Source organism: Rana temporaria, chromosome 13, assembly GCF_905171775.1.
Source record: "Rana temporaria chromosome 13, aRanTem1.1, whole genome shotgun sequence".
Classification (NCBI taxonomy): domain Eukaryota; kingdom Metazoa; phylum Chordata; class Amphibia; order Anura; family Ranidae; genus Rana; species Rana temporaria.
In genome coordinates, this window is record NC_053501.1 from 15130714 (window position 1) to 15152571 (window position 21858).

Consider the following 21858-nt stretch of genomic DNA (forward strand, 5'->3'; position numbering starts at 1 on the left):
TCCCTGCACAGGGGGCGGTATATGATAAGCATTCGCCCTAAGGGTTGGCCACGCCCCCTGGTCACATGGCAACCTCCTCCCTGTAATGGAAGTGTTTTTAGTTCAGCCCCACCCTCCCTTACTTCCGACTTTCCCACCCGCTAGAGGCCGAACGTTAGCACTTCCGGCCTCCGGCGCGTCCGCCATCTTCCCAGGGACTGCCCACAGGGAAGAAAGGGACTCGGACTCCGAAAAAATGGCGGACGGAGGGACAGGGTCACCGTAGGGATCGAAGCTCCCCCTCTCCCGGGTCACTGGTCCGGTCCTGTTTCCGGCGTGTCCTTGAGGCGACTGTCCCAGCCATGTTCTCCCGCTGCCTGAGTCGAACCCTGCGCTGCCCGGTGTCCGCCCTCCGGAGGGTGAGTCTAATTATGTACCCCCAGCCCTCCCCCTCCCTGTGTTATTCGGTGTCCGCCCTTCGAAGGGTGAGTCTACCTATTTCCCCTCTGAGAAGGTACCTACCTTCCCACATATACTTCTCTATACCACCAGAGGTCACCTCAGGTCGTGTCAGGGTGTGGTTTGCCTATTATTTGGGGGGGGTCATGTCATGTGTCGCCTACATAAGCCGTATCGAGGTCTTGCAATGTTGGTGTTTGTCGCCAGTCATGTGATCTGTGCCACCCCAGCGCTCTCAGCGAGGTCATATGACTGGTGCGCCGGCATTGGATCACATACCCCAGTGCCCTCAGCGAGGTCATGTGACTGGTGCGCCAGCATTGGATCACATACCCCAGCGCCCTCATCGAGGTCATGTGACTGGTGCGCCAGCATTGGATCACATACCCCAGTGCCCTCAGCGAGGTCATGTGACTGGTGCCCCAGCATTGGATCACATACCCCAGCGCGGTCATGTGACTGGTGTGTCGGCATTTACCCCAGTGCCCTCAGCGAGGTCATGTGACTGGTGCGCCGGAATTGGATCACATACCCCAGTGCCCTCAGCGAGGTCATGTGACTGGTGCGCCGGCATTGGATCACATACCCCAGTGCCCTCAGCGAGGTCATGTGACTGGTGCGCCGGCATTGGATCACATACCCCAGTGCCCTCAGCGAGGTCATGTGACTGGTGCGCCGGCATTGGATCACATACCCTAGTGCCCTCAGCGAGGTCATGTGACTGGTGCACTGGCATTGGATCACATACCCCAGCGAGGTCATGTGACTGGTGCACCGGCATTAGATCACATACCCTAGTGCGCTCAGCGAGGTCATGTGACTGGTGCGCCGGCATTGGATCACATACCCCAGTGCCCTCAGCGAGGTCATGTGACTGGTGCGCCGGCATTGGATCACATACCCCAGTGCCCTCAGCGAGGTCATGTGACTGGTGCGCCGGCATTGGATCACATACCCTAGTGCCCTCAGCGAGGTCATGTGACTGGTGCACTGGCATTGGATCACATACCCCAGCGAGGTCATGTGACTGGTGCACCGGCATTAGATCACATACCCTAGTGCGCTCAGCGAGGTCATGTGACTGGTGCGCCGGTGCATTGCCATGAAATGCGATTTGCCATGAAATGTGATGGTCCGCCTCCATCACATCCCATTGGCTCACTCATGTCATGTGACATATACACACGTCATCAGTCTCAGCTAGGCTATTATAGGGAGAGGATCTCCTCTTCCTATGATAGGTTCAGCTGCACGGAGCTGTAGTAGTAAATGTAGCTTACTCGCACACCCAGGGAGGTCAGCCCCCGTGCAGCTCTTCAAAGGGCTAAGAGAGAGGAGAGGGGGGCAGGCAGATGGGAGGCTGCTCCATTATACAGGCTGCCCATGGTGTGTGTGTGTGCTGCTGGTCACACAGCCTGAGAGCAGGAGGAGGGGAGAGGCAGCCTATAGATGTGTGTGAGATCATTGTTTCTATACATTGTTACACGAGCAATGCACTCACTGCAACACAGGCTGCTCCTCACAGAGCTGTGCATATCACACTGGCTTCTCCTTCCTAACAGTATATACCAGCTACGTGCTTTGATTCTTGGATTCTGCACCCTGGAAATCCCCCATACTCTCCAATAGGACTTTTATATTATCTTTTGGTTACACGGGTATCACTCTCAGTTCTATGGAAGGCGCAGAAGAGGTGAAGGGGCGACACTTCAGCCCTCATCCACATATATAGCTGAAGCTATCACAGGGAGAGGAGATCCTCTCCCTATAATAGCCTAGCTGAGACTGATGACGTGTGTATATGTCACATGACATGAGTGAGCCAATGGGATGTGATGGAGGCGGACCATCACATTTCATGGCAAAACACATTTCATGGCAGTGCACCGGCATTGGATCACATACTCTAGGGGCCTCAGCGAGGTCATGTGACTGGTGTGTCGGCATTGGATCACATGACAGGTGAGCGGACCGTATATCTTTCTGCCTTGGTGCCAATATAACCGCTCACATGGGACGTGGAGGCGCCGCGGCGTCTTCCCCTTAATGCCATTCCAGATTACACTCACCGGCCACTTTATTAGGTACACCCGTTCAAATGCCACCAGCAATCCGCTGGGATTTTCACACACAAACATCTCTCGGGTTTACAGAGAATGGTGCAAAAAAGAGAAAATATCCAGTGTTGTGTGGAGGAAAATGCCTTGTAGATGTCAGAGGAGAATGGGCCGTTCCAGATGATGTCTTCTCTCCATTCATTTTCAGTGCAGCTGAGAAAGGGACTGGGGGATCTGTGTCCTTGGTCCCTTTCTCTGTCTCAAAGGGGAGATGTCAGAGGTATGTTAAGACCCCTGATAACTCACCAAAGCCCCCCAACAGGGCTAAAAAAAAGAAAAAATTGCAAAAAATAATAATAAAAAAATAACAACAATTAAAATAAAAAACCCACTGCCACTGTCACATGACAAAAAATAAGTATTCGGTATCGGCGAGTACTTTGAAAAAAAGTATCGGTACTTGTACTCGGTCTTAAATAAGTGGTATCGGGACAACCCTAATGCTGAGTGCAGATGTATTCCAGGAAGTAAATGATACAGGAACCATCTGCCCTTTCCCAAGATGGCCGCAGCTTGAAATGCTAAGGGGGCGGTTTTTAAAGTGATTTCTCGGCAAATAAAAGTGGGGAGACATGGATGGATGGGAGGAGTTTGTTTTGAATAATAATTGATTAAACAGTGTTTCTGGTGCTCAATCGCAGTGTAGTGCCACTTGAAGAAACCATGGATTTCAAAGTCCGCTAAGCCAGGGAACAGGTCCTCCTTACAATGAAAGGATGCACCCGCTCACACGGATGGAGGGGATGTTTGCAGCTCTTTGCAAAGGTTTGGTATAGGGCTGCACCGATACCGATACTAGTACTTGTAAAGTGCTCCGTTGCTTAATCCGATAACTCCAGGTTCCAGCAGCACCACAGGAAGAGGTGTATTGGAGGTGTTCAGCGGCTCGTTCCCGGAAGTCAGTGGGCTGTGAAGACAGGGGGAGTCAGCGGCATGTTGGAGGTGTCAGAACAGTGTGGCAGCCATATTGGTACACCCCGTACACCCAGCACTCGCCTCACAGTAAGGCCACGTGCACACCACCGGATCTCCGCTGGAAACGATCTGCCGGATCGTTTCCAGCGAAGATTCCTCCTCCGGATTTGGATCCGATGGCGTGTACACACCATCGGATCCAAATCCGTGCGGAATTCATCCGCCGTGACGTGTCGCGCCGTCGCTGCGACGATGACGTGCGCGACGCTGGAAGGTAAGTACTTCCACTCATGCGTCAAATCATTACGATGCATGCGAGGGAGGGGAGCGGACGGATTGATCCGGTGAGTCTGTACAGACCACCGGATCAATCCGCTGGAGCCGATTCAAGCAGATAGATTTCTTAGCATGCTAAGAAATTTATATCCGCTTGAAATCGATCGGCCCGACGAATCTCCGCGGATAAATATCCGCTAGGCCGTACAGACGACCGGATTTGTCCGCTGGAACTGATCCGCGGATCAATCCCAGCGGATAGATCCGGTCGTGTGTACGGGGCCTAAGGCTTGTTAGTTGTTGCACATAGCCAATTTATGTTACACTGCCAAATCAGTGCTGCCTTTTGGTGCCACCCCATCATAGCCCACCAGTGCTGCATATTAGTGACTCCTCATCAGTGCCCATCAGTGCAGCCTATCAGTGCACATCAGTGAAGGAGAAAAATGTACTTATTTACAAAATTGTGCTTTGATCACGGTCACATGACAATCATTTTTTTTTTATCTGTAATCGGTATCGGCGAGTACTTCGAAAAAAGTATTGGTACTTGTACTCAGTCTTAAAAAAGTGGTATCGGTGCAACCCTAGTTTGGTAGGAGGAGATTTCAGACATGTGGATCCACAATATAGTGTCTCACAGCTACAAGCGGGACCTTCAGAGCCTTCCTCCATCGTGCCTTATGCCAGGGCTCGACCAACCCCAGGCGCCATGGCGACAAATTTTCCCCTACTTTTTGTCCCCTATGTGACGGTAAAGAGAAAATTAAGAAAACATAAATAAATTCTTAAAGCGGAGGTTCACCCTAAAAAACAAGTATCTACCTTGCCATTCAGCATACTAGCGTCAGCTACAGTATGCCTTTATTTATTTATTTTTGCGCCGTACTCAGTTTAATCCCCTAGTTAAATTTCAGGCACCCGCGGGGAATGGGCGTTCCTATGCAGAGGGGAACATGACTGACGGCCGGCTATGGCGCGTCACGCTTCCCGAAAATAGCCGGAGTAGGACTCGGCTCTTCACGGCGCTATACGGCGCCTGCGCACAGACTAGGAGCTGACTGCGCAGGCGCCGTGAAGAGCCAAGTCCTATTTCGGCTTTTTTCGGGAAGCGTGACGCGCCATAGCCGGCCGCCAATCATATTCCCCTCTGCATAGGAACGCCTACTCCCCGTGGGGAGTCTGAAACGTAACTAACGGATTAAACTGTGAGTACGGCGCAAAAAAATAAAAATAGACATACTGTAGCTCGCGCTAGTATGCTGGATGGCATGGTAGAAAAAAAATATATTTTTTTAGGGTGAACCCCCGCTTTAATTGTAAAGAATTTAAGTTACACCCGAGCACATTAAACCCCCCCGCCCCCCAAAAAAGAGGGCCACCCCACCCCTCATATGCGCATGTACAAACGTTAACGCAGGGTGCCTACACCTGAAAATGTTGATTGCAATATCGGCGTGCACGCTGGAATGAGAGCAATAATTCTAGCACAAGACCACCTGTATAACGCTAAACTGATGACTGATTGAGGGCTTGTAAAGCGCCAGCGATGGGAAAATACAGGGTACTGATGTTTGTTACCATTTCACGGGCGCGCACAAGTTTGAAGGTTTGACATGTTGGGTATCTATTTACTCGATGCAACCTCAGCTTTTATATTTTACTAAAAACTTGGGTGATTTTTTTTACTAAAATTGTGTTTCATAGACCTTTTGCGGTAATATTGTGTCACCTAAAAAATTGGAACTACTACTATTTTATTCTCTAGGGCAGGGATATGCAATTAGCGGACCTCCAGCTGTTGCAGAACTACAATTCCCATGAGGCATAGCAAGACTCTGACAGCCACAAGCATGACACCAGAGGCATGATAGGACTTGTAGTTTTGCAACAGCTGGAGGTCTACGCTTTCAGGAAAAACATTTTTTATGTAATCTTCGGGCCTAAAATTATTATTTTTTAATTTTAAAAAAGCCCAGACGAAGGCTCTGGCTGTAAAAGGGTTACAGTGGTCATCAACTCCTGTGCTCAGGGCCCACTAACAGGCCAGGTTTTATGTATTACCTTGGGGAGACGCAGACTAGAATACGGCAATCACTGAGCAGCAAATGATATCACCTGTGATGTATTTCAGTTATCTTGCAAACCTGGCCTGTTAGTGGCCCTGAGGACAGGGTTGATGACCACTGGGTTAAAGGATAAGTTCATCTTTGGGAACATGTTGCATGTTTCACCTGTAAAGCTTTGTTGGCTAAAAAGAACTGTCTCCTAAAAATTTTTAGCTGGTTCCTAGATTTGAAACAAATTTGTCAAGCCCTGCTTTATGCTCTCTTAATCTCCGGCCTTGAGTACGATCAAGGGTCGAGTTTCTGCCTTTTTCAGAGACCAGTTGTTACTCATGTCTTTGTGGAAGGCGTCACTTGTTTTTTCCCACCCGTCATGACTCTGTGGGAACTAAACTTGGTACTTTTTATAATGCAGAGATCTCCGTTTGAACCCATCCAAGATATTCCTTTAGTCCTTCTTCTGAAGGTTATTTTTCTGGTTGCCATTACTTCGGCTCTCGGAATTGGTTACTCTTCCCTGTAAGAAACTTCTCCTGGTGCTTCACTGTGATGAGGCGATTCTATGGCCTCAGCCATTATTTTCATCTTAACCAGGACGCTGGGGTTTATTTACTAAAGCTGGAGAGTGCAAAATCCGGCTCTGCAAAGACACCAATCCGCTTCCAGGTTTTATTGCCAAAGCTTAAAGGGGTTGTAAAGGAATATTTTATTTTATTTTTTTCATAATAAGCATCCTTTACCTGCAGACATTCCTCTTCACTTCCTCATTGTTCGTTTTTGCTCAGAAGTTGCTCTATTTCTTTTCTGTTCACTTCCTGCTTGTCTGATTTTACTGACCACCGTGACAGGAGGGTTTACTGCGGTGGTCAGTAATGTGCTCGCCCCCTCCTGGGAACTACATCTGTGTGGCAGGACGCTCTCTATGTGTTAGAGACCTCAAGGAGGTGTGAATCACTGGGCGTGCCGCAATTCATACTGGGAAATGTAGTTCTTACATGAACGAGCGATGCAAACCAGGAAGTGAATGAGAGAACAGAAACTAGAATGCCGGAATTTATTAGGTATTTACTCGTTTTTTAACAGAATCATTACACTATTCTGTCTGTCTACCTTGCAGACATTAATTTTAGGCAAAAAAAAATGTTTTCCTTTACAACTCCTTTAATTGAACAAGCTTAGGATAGAAGCTGATTGGGTACCATGCACAGCTGCACCATATTCTGAGTGCTCCAGTTTTAGTAAATCTCCCCCTATGTGTTGTTGTTTCCTAAGCCTCAGATACTGAGGGACGAGGCTCTTCACCATTTTTAGATGTGGTTTGTGCTAAGGTTGCGTCGATACCAGCATCCGTGGCCCATACTAAGCATTTGAACGAGTACTTGTACACATGCAAATGCTCTGATACCCTTTTGCGGTGTGATTTGAATCCATACAAAATTAGTGGGCTGAAATGGCACTGCAAAGAATGTCATGTGATTTGAACAGGAATGTGGTGCGATTCCTGTCCGAGTCGCATGTGGTTGTGCCATAGTGACTTCGCACAGGAGCGGTGCGGGAAACTGCATCATTTTGTATGGGCTCAAATTGCACTGCAAAGGTGTTGGTACATCCCTAGTTCTTGCCATCGGGTGTTACCTGAGGTTGACTGCTGCTATGTCAGTCGCATTCCTTTTTTTTGTCCTTCCTGAAGGCCCAAATGGTCAGCTTATCGCTCAAGCGTTCGGTCTAAAAGGCAAAGTTCCACCATTTTCTGTAACGTCTCCTTTTTTTTTTTTTTTTTCAAAGTGTATTTTTTGTGCGTGTACTCGAGAGAGGAGCCGGACTGCAGGAGTTGGGAGTAGGCAGGCCTCCCCCAGAGCCAATCTGCCACCTTTCTCCGTGCCCCGGGTGGCAATGGCGGGTGTGTGAGGGGGTCCTCCCACACAGCCCGCCCTACCTGCTCCGCTTTGAAGCCCAACGGGGCAGAGGGACTCCCTATAAGGGAGTGAGAGGATTTGCCTGCTCAACCAGCCCCGTTAATCCTTTGCCTCTCTTTTTAGAGACCGCGTGGTCAAAGTGCGTGCATGTTAACCCAATTTCGAGTGTGTGTAAGTGTGGTGGTTTTTGTGGGAGGGGGTGGGCGTACTAAGCGCAGGCTTACCTCGCATAGCACACCCACCGGGAGCCGGGCTGAGACCACCAAACTCAATTCACATGTAGCCGAGACCGGGATCCGAACCCCTAGCTGCAGAGGTGAATGGCTTGTCAGCGCAGTGCCAATCGCGTTGAGCCACCGCAGCTCCCTTGTAACGAATCATTCTACCAGGAGCGTTGGTGCCTCCTGGGCTACTCGTCGTCGGGCTTCTGTAGCTCAAGTTTGTAAAACGATCTGGGTTTTGCTACTTTCACAAAGTTTTACCGAGTAGATGTTGGAGCCGCTGAGGACGGTACCTTTTTTTGGTCGGCGTGTGTTGAGGGCCACGGCGTGAGGTTCTAACCTGTTCTGGCTTCGTTGTTGGGGCCAGTTTCTGTGTTGTCCTCTTCTCATGTTCAGTGCTTTGGGACATCCCTGCCATCATGGATATGAAGATGTCCGTGATGTACAATAAAGAAAATGGTATTTATTTACCTGTACAACACCGGACCCAAAGATCCCGCCCCTTTTTTTTCCTTTTAAGGTTCATGGCTTGCTTCAAAAACTGAAGCCTTGGAGGAGACTTTCCTGTGTGTTTTATTGCCAGTGTCCAATCGCCTGAAGGTGACAGCGGAACCCTAAAATCTTTTGTAATTGATTTAAATATTCTCAGTGTGCTCTGTATTCCAAGAAAGCCCAAAAAAATTAATTTTCTCTGGTGTGTTACTGAATGTTCAGCAGTGCACGATTCTGGACAGAGTTTTCCATTGGCTCTGCTGTTCCTTTATCAGAGGAGTCGTAATTTGTCACGTTGGGGGCACTATGCCTTATGATAGGGGTGGGAGAAGCACGGTGCAGGCAGCTGATTGGAGGAATATTGCCAGTCTGCCATAGAAGTAGGAGCAGCACGGTGCAGGCAGCTGATTGGAGGAACATTAGTACTATGCTATATAGTGGAAGTAGGGGAAGCGGTGCAGGCAGCTGATTGGAGGGCTGCCCTCTAGTGAAGGTGGGAGGAGCACAATGCACACAGCTGATTGGAGGAGCATTAGTACTATGCTGTATAGTGGAAGTAGGGGAAGCGGTGCAGGCAGCTCATTGGAGGGCTGCTCTCTAGTGAAGGTGGGAGGAGCACAATGCACACAGCTGATTGGAGGAACATTAGTACTATGCCGTATAGTGGAAGTAGGGGAAGCACAGTGCAGGCAGCTGATTGGAGGGCTGCCCTCTAGTAAAGGTGGGAGGAGCACAATGCACACAGCTGATTGGAGGAATGTTGGCACTATGCCGTATAGTGGAAGTAGGGGAAGCACAGTGCAGGCAGCTGATTGGAGGGCTGCCCTCTAGTAAAGGTGGGAGGAGCACAATGCACACAGCTGATTGGAGGAATGTTGGCACTATGCCGTATAGTTGAAGTAGGGGAAGCACAGTGCAGGCAGCTGATTGGAGGGCTGCCCTCTAGTAAAGGTGGGAGGAGCACAATGCACACAGCTGATTGGAGGAATGTTGGCACTATGCCGTATAGTTGAAGTAGGGGAAGCACAGTGCAGGCAGCTGATTGGAGGGCTGCCCTCTAGTAAAGGTGGGAGGAGCACAATGCACACAGCTGATTGGAGGAATGTTGGCAGAGCTCCTCCCCAGTCTCTGATAGTTCTTCTCTCTCCCACAGGGTTCCAGCGGCGCGCAGATCCGACTTTACACACGTGAGTATGAGTGCGATGTTCTGCAGAGAATAGTGCAGAGTTGATCCTTATGTTCTGTTTATTTTTTCAGGGGCCGCTGGGAGCCGGATCACGTCTGTTGGCACCCAGAAGAACTTTCTGTAAGTAGAGTTCAGCGCCTGCGCTGTGGATCTGGGTTGTGTGTGTTTGGACAGGATGCTGATTGCAGTGTCTGGTCTTTTTTTTTTTCTCTGCAGACCCTCCAGTACAGATGCCATCAGGTTCTATCGAACGTCAGCCGTTTGCAGTAAGTACTAGCACCGTTTACCAATCGGATAAACAATTCAGTGACCACTATTCTCCTAATCCCTCCTCCTCCCCCCGGCAGGGCAGGACGTGGTAACCGTCAACACACCAGCATTTGCTGAATCCGTCACAGAGGGAGACGTCAGGTGGGAGAAAGGTGAGATGGTGGTGCTGGGTGGGGGAAGGAAAAGGCGGGCCAGGGGTGGTTAGCTGTGGGGGGAGTTTTCTGGGCAGCCAGGCTCCGAGTGTGGTCAGTTAACCCCTTATTGTTTTTTTTTTTTTCAGCTGTCGGGGATTCCGTATCTGAGGATGAAGTTGTGTGCGAGATTGAGACTGACAAGGTGATTGGAGTTCTACGGGATTTTTACCTACTTCTGTTCTCTAGACAGTGGTTCATTGCACTGACTATCCCATATGCTAAGTAGGAGGTAGTCGGGGTGTGGGAGGCCCCGCCGCCCTCTGTAGTCGGGGTGTGGGAGGCCCCCGCCGCCCTCTGTAGTCGGGGTGTGGGAGGCCCCCGCCGCCCTCTGTAGTCGGGGTGTGGGAGGCCCCCGCCGCCCTCTGTAGTCGGGGTGTGGGAGGCCCCCGCCGCCCTCTGTAGTCGGGGTGTGGGAGGCCCCCGCCGCCCTCTGTAGTCGGGGTGTGGGAGGCCCCCGCCGCCCTCTGTAGTCGGGGTGTGGGAGGCCCCCGCCGCCCTCTGTAGTCGGGGTGTGGGAGGCCCCCGCCGCCCTCTGTAGTCGGGGTGTGGGAGGCCCCCGCCGCCCTCTGTAGTCGGGGTGTGGGAGGCCCCCGCCGCCCTCTGTAGTGAGGGTGTGGGAGGCCCCCGCCGCCCTCTGTAGTGAGGGTGTGGGAGGCCCCCGCCGCCCTCTGTAGTGAGGGTGTGGGAGGCCCCCGCCGCCCTCTGTAGTCGGGGTGTGGGAGGCCCCCGCCGCCCTCTGTAGTGAGGGTGTGGGAGCCCCCCGCCGCCCTCTGTAGTCGGGGTGTGGGAGGCCCCCCGCCGCCCTCTGTAGTCGGGGTGTGGGAGCCCCCCGCCGCCCTCTGTAGTCGGGGTGTGGGAGGCCCCCCGCCGCCCTCTGTAGTCGGGGTGTGGGAGGCCCCCGCCGCCCTCTGTAGTGAGGGTGTGGGAGGCCCCCGCCGCCCTCTGTAGTCGGGGTGTGGGAGGCCCCCGCCGCCCTCTGTAGTGAGGGTGTGGGAGGCCCCCGCCGCCCTCTGTAGTCGGGGTGTGGGAGGCCCCCGCCGCCCTCTGTAGTGAGGGTGTGGGAGGCCCCCGCCGCCCTCTGTAGTCGGGGTGTGGGAGGCCCCCGCCGCCCTCTGTAGTGAGGGTGTGGGAGCCCCCCGCCGCCCTCTGTAGTGAGGGTGTGGGAGGCCCCCGCCGCCCTCTGTAGTCGGGGTGTGGGAGGCCCCCCGCCGCCCTCTGTAGTCGGGGTGTGGGAGGCCCCCGCCGCCCTCTGTAGTCGGGGTGTGGGAGGCCCCCGCCGCCCTCTGTAGTGAGGGTGTGGGAGGCCCCCGCCGCCCTCTGTAGTGAGGGTGTGGGAGGCCCCCGCCGCCCTCTGTAGTGAGGGTGTGGGAGGCCCCCGCCGCCCTCTGTAGTGAGGGTGTGGGAGGCCCCCGCCGCCCTCTGTAGTCGGGGTGTGGGAGGCCCCCGCCGCCCTCTGTAGTGAGGGTGTGGGAGGCCCCCGCCGCCCTCTGTAGTCGGGGTGTGGGAGGCCCCCGCCGCCCTCTGTAGTCGGGGTGTGGGAGGCCCCCGCCGCCCTCTGTAGTCGGGGTGTGGGAGGCCCCCGCCGCCCTCTGTAGTGGGGGTGTGGGAGGCCCCCGCCGCCCTCTGTAGTGAGGGTGTGGGAGGCCCCCGCCGCCCTCTGTAGTGAGGGTGTGGGAGGCCCCCGCCGCCCTCTGTAGTGAGGGTGTGGGAGGCCCCCGCCGCCCTCTGTAGTGAGGGTGTGGGAGGCCCCCCGCCGCCCTCTGTAGTGAGGGTGTGGGAGGCCCCCCGCCGCCCTCTGTAGTCGGGGTGTGGGAGGCCCCCCGCCGCCCTCTGTAGTCGGGGTGTGGGAGGCCCCCCGCCGCCCTCTGTAGTCGCAATGATTAGTTGCAGTATTGTAAAGACAGAATCTGTTGATGTTGCCTACGATCAGTTATTGAGTCACCAGAGTCTCCCTGCAATGAGGACAGAGGTGCCTTGTGTAAACCTCCTGGACTCCACCCACTAACGCCAAACTGACAATTTAATATAAATGAGTAAATGGGCCAGTTATCACAGTGAAGGACTTCAGTAAGGATGGCTGTGTGGTCATGTGACCTTCATTCACAACTCTCTGCCCTCCAGAACATGTCAACAAGGGCCACAATCAGAGCTCTGTCTATCTCCCAGAACACTTTACAGGTTGTCCCATCCACAACTGTCTGTCCACCTCCTAGAATACCCTGTGAGGTGGTCACAGCTCTACAATAAATAAGGAGTGGTCACAGCTCTACAATAAATAAGGAGTGGTCACAGCTCTACAATAAATAAGAAGTGGTCACAGATCTACAATAAATAAGGAGTGGTCACAGCTCTACAATAAATAAGGAGTGGTCACAGCTCTACAATAAATAAGAAGTGGTCACAGCTCTACAATAAATAAGGAGTGGTCACAGCTCTACAATAAATAAGGAGTGGTCACAGCTCTACAATAAATAAGGAGTGGTCACAGATCTACAATAAATAAGGAGTGGTCACAGCTCTACAATAAATAAGAAGTGGTCACAGATCTACAGTAAATAAGGAGTGGTCACAGCTCTGGCTATGCTATAAATGAGGGGGGGGGGGGCTTTTGTGAGGTGCTTTAAGTGTGGGGCTTGTGTGGAGTGCTATAAATGGGAAAGCCCTTGTGTGAGGTGCTATAAATTGGCGGCCCTGGTGGCAGGTGCTATAAATAGGGAGGAGGGCAACTTGGTGAGAGGTGCTATAAATGGGGAGCACCCTTGGTGGGAGGTGTTATAAGTGGGGGGGCCCTGATGGGAGATGCTATAAATCGGGGGGACCTGGTGGGTGATGCTATAAATGGGGGCGGGGGGCAGGTGGGAGGTGCTATAAATGGGGGGGGGGGTGCGGGTGCTATGATTATAATACAGGATTTATAGCGCCAACGGTTTACGCAGCACTTTACAATATAAAAGGGAGACAATACAGTTACAATACAATAAAATACAAGAGGATTAAGAGGGCCCTGTTTAGAAGAGCTTACAATCTAATAGGTGTTATAAATGGGGGGGCAGGGGGAGGTGCTATAAATGGAGGGGGCAGGTGGGAGGTGCTATAAATGGGGGGGCAGGGGGAAGTGCTAAAAATGCGGGGGCTGGTGGGAGGTGCTATAAATGGGGACCCTTGTGAAATGATCACAGCTCTGCTATAAATCGGGACCCTTGTGCTAGGACTGCTCTGCCATAAATGGCGGTATTCATGTTCGGTGCTATAAATAGGGATCCCTTTTGTGAGGCGCTATAAATAGCGGCCTGCATGTGGGATGGTTTACAGCTCTTGTATAAGTAGGGGCCCTCGTGAGGTTCTATAAATCGGGGGCCCTCTTGTGAGGTGGTCACAGCTGTGCCTGCTGACAGATTTCTGTGTCTTGCTCTTGATGACCCCAGGAGCTGAGGCTGCCCTGATACCTTCCTGAACTCCTATAGATGCCACACGCTGTTTTCCAGCTCACTATAGCAGTATCCAGCACAGCTCCCTGTAGTTTGCACTGAACCTCCACTACAAAGTGCATGTTGTCTTCTGCAGGTTAAAGAAAACCTCTCTATTATGTGACTTCCTAATTCTGAAACCCTGCCTACTATCATTCCATTGTGCAATGACCTTTCATTGGACAGGGCCGGTGGTGGAGTTTAGCCATGAAATCAAGGAGCGCTCTGCAACAAAAATCAGAGGGGGAGGGGCACAGGACAGGTTTTTCTGGCTAATACACATAATAGGCATCTTGTGGTATTTGCTGTTAAGTATAGTCCCGGTCATGACTGGTTCTCTTTGTTTACCTTCATGTTTCACTCCATAAGCTTCATGTTTTCTTTGTGTAGACATCGGTGCAAGTACCCGCTCCTACAGCTGGAGTTATCGAGGCTCTTCTGGTCCCTGATGGCGGAAAGGTGGAGGGTGGGACTCCTCTCTTTGTCCTTAGGAAGTCCGGAGGTACATAATAATGACTGGAGGAAGAAGGGGAGGAGTCATTCTGGAGTTGCATAGAATTGGCTAGAGGAAGAAGGGGGAGGGATCAGTCTGGCGCCATATAGTACTGGCTGCAGGAAGCGGGGGGGAGGGAGGTCAGTCTGGAGCTACATTGTATTGGCTAGTGTAAGAAGGGGAGGAGTCATTCTGGAGTTGCATAGCATTGGCTAGAGGAAGAAGGGGGAGGGATCAGTCTGGCGCCATATAGTACTGGCTGCAGGAAGCGGGGGGAGGGAGGTCAGTCTGGAGCTACATTGTATTGGCTAGTGTAAGAAGGGGAGGAGTCATTCTAGAGTTGCATAGAATTGGCTAGAGGAAGAAGGGGGAGGGATCAGTCTGGCGCCATATAGTACTGGCTGCAGGAAGTGGGGGGGGGGGGAGGGAGGTCAGTCTGGAGCTACATTGTATTGGCTAGTGTAAGAAGGGGAGGAGTCAGTCTGAAGTTTTGTAGTATTGGCAAGAGGAAGGGTGGAGGACTGGTCAGTCTGGAGGTACATAGTAATGCCTAGAGGGAAAAGGGGGGGAGGGATCACTCTGGAGCTTCTTAGTATTGGTTGAGGAAGAAAGGGGAGGGGTCAGTCTGGAGGTACATAATGCTGATTAGCGGACAAAATGGGAGGGGGGTCAGTCTGGATCTACTTGGCTAGACTAGAGGATAGAAAGGGGCGTGGTCAGTTTTGGAGGTAAATAGCTGGAGGAAGAATAGGGGAGGGGGAATTGTATTGGCTGGAGAAAGGTGGGGTGTGGCCAGTCTTGAAGAAACGTATAGAAGGTAGTAGATTTATTTGCTTTGTTAATTTTGTTTTCTGTTCAGCTGCTCCTAAAAGCAAACCAGCCGAGGCTGCAGCTCCTCCTCCATCTGCAGCTCCTCCTACAGCCAGCCCTCAGCCTCCTTCAGCCCCGCCTCCTGCTGCTGGTCCAATTCCCACATCTCTTCCACATGTGCCACCCGTCTCTTCCCAACCACTGGAAACAAAGCCTGGTACGTTGCAGAGCGTGTCTACAAGATGTTGGGTGATGTGTGATTGGTTAGAATTGTTTTGCCAAATTTCTGTGTAAGTGGAATGGGAACAGTAGATATGAAGGACATAGTGGACAGTACTATTAGGTGGACAACTACACTGTAGATAAGGAGGGTAGTGCTTGGACACTGTAGATATGGAGGTAATTGATTGGACACTGGGACTGGGTGGGCACTGTAGGTCAGGGGTTGACAAATTTGCTTGGAATCTAGGAGCCAGCTTAAAAAGTTAGGAGCCAGAAAACGCTCCCCGTCCCGACGAGCTTGCGCGCAGAAGCGAACACATACGTGAGCAGCGACCGCATATGTAAGCGGTGTTCAAACCACACATGTGAGGTATCGCCGCGATTGGTAGAGCGAGAGCAATAATTCTAGCCCTAGACGTCCTCTGTAACTCAAAACATGCAACCTGTAGAGTTTTTTTAAACGTCGCCTATGGAGATTTTAAAGGGTAAAAGTTTGTCGCCATTCCACGAGCGGACGTAATTTTGAAGCGTGACATGCTGGGTATCAATTTACTCGGCGTAACATTATCTTTCATAATATTAAAAAAAATGTGGATAACTTTACTGTTGTCTTATATTTTAATTAAAAAGTGTAATTTTTTCCCCAAAAAAGTGCGATTGTAAGACCGCTGCGCAAATACGGCGTGACAGAAAGTATTGCAACGATCGCCATTTTATTCTCTAGGGTGTTAGGATAAAAAATATATATAATGTTTGGGGGTTCTAATTAGAGGGAAGAAGATGGCAGTGAAAATAGTGAAAAATTACATTAGAATTGCTGTTTAACTTGTAATGCTTAACTTGTAATACCAACGGCCACCACCAGATGGCGCCAGCTCACAAAATTATATATATATATATATATATATATTTTGCCCCCCCCTTCCAAGCCAAGTCGCCAGGACCCTATTTCTGGTCGCCCAGGCGACCGGGATTTGTCGAGCCCTGCTGTAGGTAATGGAGGAGGTAAGTGATTGGGCACTGTAGATACTGGGGGTAAGTGGGTAGATGTAGATACTGGGGTTAGTAATTGGACACGAGCATTGGGTGGACACTGTAGATATGGAGGTCGGTGATTGGGCACAAGTTGTGAGAGATAATAGTATATAGTTGGTATTGGTGGAACTGTTCGGTGGGCGGAGTTGTTATTGACCTATTATGAACTTGCAGTATCTGCTGTGAAGCCAACATCTGCCGCTCCTGTGTCTGAGGTCGCCCCAGCTGGCAGCACACGGACAGAACACAGGGTAAGCTCCTCCTCCCTTCCCTGAAACCAGCAGGATAAGCCCCTCCTCCCTGCATGGTAAACCCCTCCTTCCTTTCCTTTGCTCTGTGTGCCGCTTTACTCAGTGTGCCCTTTGCAGGTGAAAATGAACCGGATGCGCCAAAGAATCGCTCAGAGGCTGAAGGAAGCTCAGAACACGTGTGCTATGCTGACCACCTTCAATGAGGTGGATATGAGGTAAGTGTCCAGCAGCAGGGAGCGGGGGGTTGGGTCTTCCTGCTTGGAGTCTAAATAACACATCTTCCTCTTCTTCAGTACCATCCAGCAGATGAGGACGCTGCACAAAGATGCTTTCTTGAAGAAACACAATCTAAAGCTCGGCTTTATGTCCGCTTTTGTTAAAGCTGCAGCCTTCGCTCTCCGTGACCAGCCGGCCGTCAATGCTGGTGAGCCCCTCCCCTTTCTATGTAACACCCCATGGCCCACCCATTCTTACACCCTCCTATCTGGGTCTGATCTAATGTTGCAGGCTCCACCCTGTTCTGTATGTTAGAATCAATCCCCCCCCCCAATCCTTTGTGCCTGTCCTGCATATAAGACTGCTTCCTCTAGTCCCTGCTCTGTATATTAGAGGTCCTCCTTTGTCATTCCCTGGCCTGCATGTTGGAGGCTTCCCAATTCTTGATATCTGTCCCCTACCTGTTTTATTAGAGCCTCTTACTAGTGCCTGTTCTGTCTGCACCCTGCATGTTAGAGGCCCCTCCCTCCACAGTCCATGTTACCTCTCCTCTGCCTGTGAATTGGAGGCTACCCTTTCCCTATTCTGTATTTTAGAGGCCCCCACTTCTCTTTTCCTGCATATTGAGTTCCTTCCTCTCTGGTCTTTTGTTCTTTCTATTAGCGGTCCTCCTCCTAGTCCTGGGTCCCCTCACTGCGTATTACATGCTCCTTCCTCTCCGGTCCCCTCACTGCGTATTACAGGCTCCTCCCTCTCCGGTACCCTCACTGCGTATTACAGGCTCCTCCCTCTCCGGTACCCTCACTGCGTATTACAGGCTCCCCCCTCTCCGGTCCCCTCACTGCCTGTTACAGGCTCCTCCCTCTCCGGTCCCCTCACTGCCTGTTACAGGCTCCTCCCTCTCCGGTCCCCTCACTGCGTATTACAGGCTCCTCCCTCTCCGGTCCCCTCACTGTGTATTACAGGCTCCTCCCTCTCCGGTCCCCTCACTGCGTATTACAGGCTCCTCCCTCTCCGGTCCCCTCACTGTGTATTACAGGCTCCTCCCTCTCCGGTCCCCTCACTGTGTATTACAGGCTCCTCCCTCTCCGGTCCCCTCACTGTGTATTACAGGCTCCTCCCTCTCCGGCCCCCTGACTACCTGTTTACAGGCTCCCCCCTCTCCGGTCCCCTCACTGCCTGTTACGGGCTCCTCCCTCTCTGGTCCCCTCACTGCCTGTTACAGGCTCCTCCCTCTCCCCTTACTGCCTGTTACAGGCTCCTCCCTTTCCTGTCCCTTCCCTGTGTATTACAGGCTCCTCCCTCTCCGGTCCCTGTCCCTTCCCTGCGTATTACAGGCTGCTCCCCTGAAGTTCTCTATCCCACCTTCTCTCTGTGTTTTTTTCCTCATAGTTATTGATGATACGACGAAGGAGATTGTGTACAGAGACTATATAGACATCAGTGTGGCCGTATCTACACCCCGGGTGAGTGAGTGAACATTTGAGTGAGGGGTGGGGTTAGCGGAAAGATTCTGACTCTACCTTTCCCTTCCCTTGCAGGGTCTGGTGGTTCCCGTGTTACGTAGTGTGGAATCTATGAACTTTGCTGACATCGAACGGACCATTGCAGAGCTTGGAGAGAAGGTGATGTAATATAGAAGGCCTCTGCTTGGGAGTACTGTACTGTGTGGAGTGTTTTAACACTTAACATGCTGTTTTTCTGCCTAGTCAATCTCCTAAAAGGGAGGATAATACCCTAAGGTCAATTTGCTGCTGTGTCCGTCCATGAACGGAAGAGAAAAAATATCCATTTACCGTGACTATGTGCAGAATTCCTTGGAAGGAGGAGGGCAGGGTGGATGAAAAAACATTAGCAATGGGAAGTGGAAGGGTCAGTGGGTGAAGTAGAGAGCATGACGTCAACAGGGTGGGAAGTGGGAGGAGTTGGTGGTGGTAGGAGTAGATCTGAACTGTTTGAATAATGGACGCATGTTTCCCTCTTCAGGCTCGCAAGAATGAGTTGGCAATTGAAGACATGGATGGTGGCACCTTCACGATCAGTAATGGAGGGGTGTTCGGGTCCATGTTTGGCACACCTATCATCAATCCTCCACAGTCTGCCATCCTGGGAATGCACGGCATATTTGACCGGCCTGTGGCCATATCTGGAAAGGTACGTACATTTGGGGTAGTGGGGGTCTGTAGGGTCAGTGTTGGCGGGATTAGGGGTTTGGGATCCTATACACTCACCAGACACTTTATTGGGTCCCCCTTTGCTTGTCCCGGGTTGGACCCCCTTTTGCCTTCATTTTTTGAGGCACAGATACAACAAGGTGTTGGAAACATTTCTCAGCGATTTTGCTCCATAGTGACATGATAACATCACACAGTTGCTGCAGATTTGTTGGCTGCACACCCATGATGCGAATCTCCCATTCGTCCACATCCCAAAGGTGTTCTATTGGGTGAGATGTGGTGAGTGTGGAAGCCATTGGAGTCCAGTGACCTCATTGTCCAGTGGTGAGATCTGGTGAGTGTGGAGGCCATTGACCTCATTGTCCAGTGGTGAGATCTGGTGAGTGTGGAGGCCATTGGAGGGCAGTGACCTCATTGTCCAGTGGTGAGATGTGGAGGCCATTGGACAGTGACCTCGTTGTCCAGTGGTGAGTGTGGAGACCATTGGAGGACAGTGACCTCATTGTCCAGTGGTGAGATGATTGGATCTTTGTGACATGGTGCATTATCCTGCTGGAAGGAGCCATCAGAAGATGGGGGCACTGTAGTCATAAGGGGACATGGTCAGCAACAATAATCAGGCAGGCCAGTGGGGTTTAAACGATGCTGAATTGGTACTAAGGGGCCTAAAGTGTGCCAAGAAAATATCCCCCCCACACCCTTACACCTTGGAGTACAGTGACCAAAATCTGACCCGACCATCTGAATGTCGCAGCTGAAATCGAGACTCCTCAGACCAGGCAACGTTTTCCAAGCTTCTATCGTCCAATATTGGTGATCCTGTGTGAATTGTAGCCTCAGTTTCCTGTTAGCTGACAGGAGTGGCACCCGGTGTGGTCTTTTGCTGCTGTAGCCCGTCTGCTTCAAGGTTCCGTATGTTGTGCGTTTAGAGATGGTATTCTGTATACCTTGGTTGTAATGAGTGGTTATTTGAGTTACTGTTACCTTTCTATTGTCTGGAACTAGTCTGCCCATCTCCTCTGACATCAGCGAGGCATTTTCCTCCAAAGAACTACCGCTCACTGGATATTTTCTCTTTTCCCCACCATTCTCTGTAAACCCGAGAGATGGTTGTGTGTGTGAAAATCCCAGAAATCCTCAAACCAGCCCGTCTGGAACCAACAACCATGCCACGTTCAAAGCCACCAAAATTTCATTTTCTTCCCCATTCTGATGTTTGGTTTGAACTGCAGCAAGTCCTCTTCACTGCATCTAGATGTCTAAATGCATCAAGTTGCTGCCATGTGATTGGCTGATTAGCAATTTGTGTTCTCAAGCACAGGTGTAACTAATAGTGGCCGGTGAGTGTATACGAAGAGTTGAAGGGGGGTGTATATTAAGAGTGTGGTGGGCTTTGTATATTGAGGTTGTATAGATTGTGGGGGGATTTTTAGGGGTGCTCATTGCAATATGGAATGTTGAGTGTGTATTTGGGCTCATTGGACCTCTTCCTCTCTTTTTCTTGGCTTGTCTACTATTATTTTCCTCATTATACCTCGCTGCTCTCACAGGTGGAGGTGCGCCCAATGATGTATGTTGCTCTAACGTATGACCACCGACTAATAGACGGCAGAGAAGCCGTCCTTTTCCTGCGTAAGATCAAGGCGGCAGTGGAAGATCCTCGCATTCTTCTTCTGGATCTCTGAGGGATTTTCTGCACGCTTCTCAAGGATCCATTTATTCCCCACCCCCCCTTCCCCCCCAGTTTTATGTTGGGGCCACCGTCCCCCCCCTACCCAACCCCCACTGAGCAATTAGGCGCCAATTCAGAGACTTGGTGTGCGCTTTTTACAGACTCCTCTTCCAGTGGGTTGGGTCATCATCTCTTCCACCTATCAATATGGCACCTTGCGGCATATACAGAGTTAACTACAATATTTAAGGACTTGATTTTAAATGTTTAAAAATAAACGCCATTTATGAAAACACGCTTGAGTGGAAAACATTGTATTTGCAAAGCTGCAATATGCTACTGTCAGAAGTGATAAAACAATGGAGGAAGTTGCACAACAAGGCCACAAACTTCCTGTTATGAGAATCGCGCAACTCCTCTCCGAACCCCGCGAAATAGAAGAACCCAATATTCCCTCCAGGTGTATCATGTGACACAATGATGTCACAGCTCTCTGATATGTGGAGTTATATGATGATGGTGACATCACAGCTCTCCAGTATGTTTGTATGTATTCAGCCATCTTCCGACTGCTCAAAGGTGGCCTCAAGTCTTCCATTATTGTTCAGGTGGGTTATAACCTCTGTATACGAACAGCGGATTTCAAGCGTGTCCTTCAGAAATGTTATTTGCTTCCGTATTCAAACCACAAGAACTAAGGAGGTAATTGATTGGGCACTGGGTGGCTGCAATATGTGGGGGGACATGGCTGCATTTGTGGGGGGACATGGCTGCATTTGGGGACACATTTAAAAAAAAAGTATCAGTACTTGTACTCGGTCCTAAAAAAAATGGTATCGGGACAACCCTAGTTATTATCTAGGGTTGTCCCCATACCACTTTTTTGAGACCGAGTACAAGTACCGATACTTTTTTACAAGTACTCGCCGATACCGAATACCGATACTTTTTTTTAATGTCATGTGACAGTATTTTTTTAAAATTTGTATTTTATTTTTTTAGGGGGGGTGGATTATGTGTGTGTGTGTGTGTGTGTGTGTGTGTGTGTGTGTGTTGTTTTTTTTTTTTTTTTTTATTATTAAAAATTTTTTTTAATATTTTTTTTTTATTATTATTTATTGCAATTTTTTTTTTTTTTTTTTTAATCAGCCCTGTTGGGGGTCTTTGGAGAGATATCAGGGGTCTTAACAGACCTCTGACATCTCCTCTTTGAGACAGAGAAAGGGACTAGGGACACAGATTCCCCAGTCCCTTTCTCAGCTAAAATGAATGGAGAGAAGCTCCTCTCTATTCATAAACTGAAGCATCGTAAACACAGGTTACGATGCTCAGTTATGTGAATGGACAGAGTCAGTAATCACTGACTCTGTTCATTCCGAAAAGGTAGGAGCCGGATTTAGCAGCACGGAGGGGGGACAATACGG

The 21858-nt window shown here is 50.7% G+C and overlaps 1 protein-coding gene across 1 annotated transcript; it reads left to right on the forward strand.

Annotated features, from left to right (window-relative positions):
- The first annotated feature begins 253 nt into the window (after window positions 1-253).
- Window positions 254-20729, forward strand: DLST (dihydrolipoamide S-succinyltransferase). The gene is made up of 15 exons (XM_040333580.1): window positions 254-398; window positions 9595-9628; window positions 9699-9747; window positions 9844-9893; window positions 9975-10049; window positions 10178-10233; window positions 13949-14060; window positions 14911-15078; window positions 16293-16369; window positions 16487-16584; window positions 16663-16793; window positions 17978-18051; window positions 18127-18210; window positions 18572-18739; window positions 20313-20729. Exons 1-15 carry the CDS (start codon window positions 342-344, stop codon window positions 20445-20447), a joined length of 1368 nt encoding a protein of 455 aa, XP_040189514.1. The 5' UTR covers window positions 254-341; the 3' UTR covers window positions 20448-20729.
- Window positions 20730-21858: the final 1129 nt, after the last annotated feature.